The sequence below is a fragment of the Echinops telfairi genome, unplaced genomic scaffold, assembly GCF_000313985.2.
Source record: "Echinops telfairi isolate 266 unplaced genomic scaffold, ASM31398v2 ScPeMD7_70;HRSCAF=299, whole genome shotgun sequence".
Taxonomy (NCBI): Eukaryota; Metazoa; Chordata; class Mammalia; order Afrosoricida; family Tenrecidae; genus Echinops; species Echinops telfairi.
Genome location: NW_022103968.1, coordinates 30,375,765 through 30,379,038, shown reverse-complemented (window position 1 = coordinate 30,379,038; position 3,274 = coordinate 30,375,765). Strand labels below are relative to the sequence as shown.

General features: G+C 58.7%; 1 protein-coding gene across 1 annotated transcript in view; it reads right to left on the bottom strand.

Annotated features, from left to right (window-relative positions):
- The window catches only part of PYROXD2 (pyridine nucleotide-disulphide oxidoreductase domain 2), a 35,447-nt gene extending 33,558 nt beyond the window's left edge, over positions 1–1,889 (bottom strand). Inside the window, exon 1 of the mRNA XM_004701322.2 lies at positions 1,730–1,889. Coding sequence (XP_004701379.1) covers positions 1,730–1,856 — 127 coding nt within the window. The 5' untranslated portion in view covers positions 1,857–1,889. The remainder of the gene's footprint in view (positions 1–1,729) is intronic.
- Positions 1,890–3,274: the final 1,385 nt, after the last annotated feature.

Genomic DNA, 3,274 nt, shown 5'->3' with positions numbered 1-3,274 from the left:
TCATCTAACCTCTCCTACCTCTCTGCCATCGAGTTGACTCTGGCTCAGGTGACCCTAGAGTGCTCAAGACTGGAAATCTTCAGGGGAGCAGCCAGCCTCACCTTTCTCCAGCAAAGAGGCTGGCGGGTTTGAGGCGCCGACTTTGAAGTGAGCGGCCCAACGCCCTAGCCCACATAGCCTCCCTGCTGTCTTGCTTTTGTCCTAGTCTTTAGACACAAACAAAGGTATCAAATGACATTCCATTTGGGACAACCTTGATCCATCCATTGCAGGCCCCATAGGTTGAGTATGGGGCTTGGCAGAAATTGAAGAAAGTATTTGGCGAGAATCGGTTGGCTTCCTGGAACTTAACCAAGAGCACTGCCTGTTCTGGGTGCCAATTGCCGTAGACGCATGTATGTCCACGTGCCGTCCCTGGGTGGTGATAGTGGTTTTCTCGAGGCGACTCATCGATGAGGCTGTTGGTTGCAACCCACTCAGCGGCCTCAGGACAGAAAGGCTGGGTGACCTGCTTCCCTAAGGATGATGGGTGGGAGAGCGCGGTGCAGCAGCTCTACTCTGCAGCCCAGGGGGTGGCCATGAGTCAGAGATGACTCGACAGGAATGGTTTGGACTCGGGGTGTTGTACATACATGAAGGAGCCCTGAGGGCTAGCCAACAGGCCAGTGGTTCCAACCCACCAGCTACTCTGCAGAAAAAAAGAGAGCTGCCCCTGCCACGGTTCAAAACTCAAACTCACTGCTTTTGAGTTGATTCTGACTCATGAGCCACCCTGTGGGACCGGCAAGAACTGCCCTGTGGGATGTTGAGGCTGTAACTCTCTACGGGAGCACACAGCTCCATCTTTCACCTGGGGTACAGTTGGTGGCTTTGAACTGCTGACCTCGTGGTTAGTGGTCGAATGCGACCACTGCACCACCAAGGCTCCGTCTGTCAAGGTGCTCCTTGGAGACCCAATGGGCAGTTCTACACTTGTCCTCTGGAGGGAGCCCTATGAGTTGGAATTGACTGGATGGATGGCCATGGGCTTGGGTGGGGAGGGAGCCTGGGTGAGTCAAGTGTGGCAGGCTCAGGGCAAGAGCCTCGAATGGGAAAGAAAACGGAGGCTGCCCACCCTGGGGGCCGGGACGTGGTTCGTTTCCCCCTACTTCGCGAGTGGACAGACGACTCCTGGTTCCTCAGGGGATCTTAGCGGTGACGTGGTGGCCACCCTGATGCAGGTCCTTCAAGGCCGCCTGCTTCGTGCTGCTCCAGGGCTCTTTTTTTCCCACCCTTCCATCCCGCAGGGTCGATTCCCACTCATGGAAAGCCCATGTGTGTGGTGTAGACCTGCTTCCTAGCTATGGGCTTCTTTGCTTCCAAGTGGCTTCTGGGTAGGTTCAACCTGCCAACCTTTCAGTTGGTGGTCAAGTGTTTAGCTCTGTGCCCACCTGGGACTTCTTACGCTTCCCCAAACCGTCGTGGGAATTAGCCACGTTTGCAAGCTTGTCTAGACCTCCCTGGTCATTCTGGAGGCGACAAGCCCGGGGAGGGAAAGGATTGGCCTGCCCTGGGAATGACTGACTTCCACACTAAACTTTTTCCACCATAGCCCCTCCCTCTTCCACTCAAATCCCTGGCCTGCGGTGTCCAGAGGTGGGGTTGGCAGCAGGGCTTCATGAAGACATCCCTCCAGGCCTCTGTGCAGGGCAGCCACCCTCCCCACAGCTGTGGCCCGGCCCCATGTTACCTGCTCCTATCACCACCGCGTCGTACTCAGGCTGCGGGCCTCCCTGGGCCCTGGAGTGAGCTCCTCTCCAAGCCAGGCTGGGGGCAGCGTGCAGGGCCCGGCTCAGACCTGCCCGGCCGGCAGCCATTTCTGCTCCGTTCAGAGCAGGAAACCGGGGATTTGCTTGCAATCAGCTTTTTGTGTCCCTTCAGAACGGGAGGGGCCTGGAGACAGCAGCAAGATGGGAGGCGCTACAGCCCAGCTTCCCAGCCTTGGCTCTGGGCCCTGGGTCCCCCTGAGCAGCTCAGGGGGAAGAGGCGCCCAGAGGAGGCTATCCATTAACCAGCAGAGGGGCATTGTCCAGGACTCTGGAGAATGATTATGGGCTGGCTAGCTCAGAGCCCCAGGCCCCAGGCACTGGGCCTCGTATGCTCTGGGCAGCCTCTGGTTTAAGCAAACCCCTCATCCCCCCTTCCCCCCAAACCACACCGGGTGCCCTTAAGTCCATTCCGACTCGGGACCCCCCTTGTCGGTCAGAGGGAAGCTGCGCGCCGTGGGGGTTTTGGTGGCTGAGTTTGTGCACAGCGATGTCTTCCCAAGCACTTGAGTGGATGCAAACCACCAGCCAGTCTCCCAGGGGCTCCTGTGTCAGCCCCAGAGCTCTCCACTGGGCAGGAGAGGGCAGCAGGGAGCAAAAAGGGGGTGTCAGGAGTGGGGGGTGGGGTTCATGCCAAAGAACTGCCTCTCCTGCCCCAAAAGTCTGGATACGAACTGTAAGAACCAGAAGGGGTGGGGTCCTGGCAGACTGCTCCAACTGAGTCCTCTGCCTGGGTGTGAGCTGACCACAGGAGGCACAGGGAGTTACAGAGGTTAGTGGCCAAAAGCCCCCAAACATCTGTGTGGCCCGGGCTTCAGCAACAACACGGAGGGCTCACAGACACAAGGGGCCACCAAGGCAGGGGTGTGTGTGTGGGCGGAGGGGGCGGGCTTTGGGGCAGCTCACTAGGGGTTGAGGTTAGGGCCTTGCCTCCTTATGAAGTCTGGCCATCTCTCACCTTCCTAAGGTCCCCAAATCTTCAAGCCCTAAAACAGCGGTTCTCAACCTTCAACGCAGCGGCTGGGACCCACTCGGTGTCCTGAATGCACCCACTTCCCTGCTGTGGCGGATGTCTGCTCTTTCATCTGGGCCATGAGCAGGGGGCGGAGTGTGGGTGGACCCCTCAGGCAAGCCCCCTCCCCGGTGTACTTTCCCATGGTCCACACACCCTTTTTGGAGGCAAGGATTGCTGGTAGGAAGAGGGGTGCTGTGCTCCTTGGGGTGGCTCTCAACCCAGGGCACCTTAGAATCATGTGGGAAGCTTTAATGCATCCCAAAGCCCGGGCTTTCCTGCAGAGCAGGCAGCTGGTGTCCACCAGGATGCGGAGTCTGGCAGCCCTGGGGCAGAGGCACCAGGATGGGGTCGGGGTTGGCCAGTCCCAACAGCAGGGCCCCTCCAGGTCTGTGCCAGCCTAGCGATGCTGGTTGGTTGAGCGCACTGTGGTAGCCATGGGAGTCTGCTCTTTTTT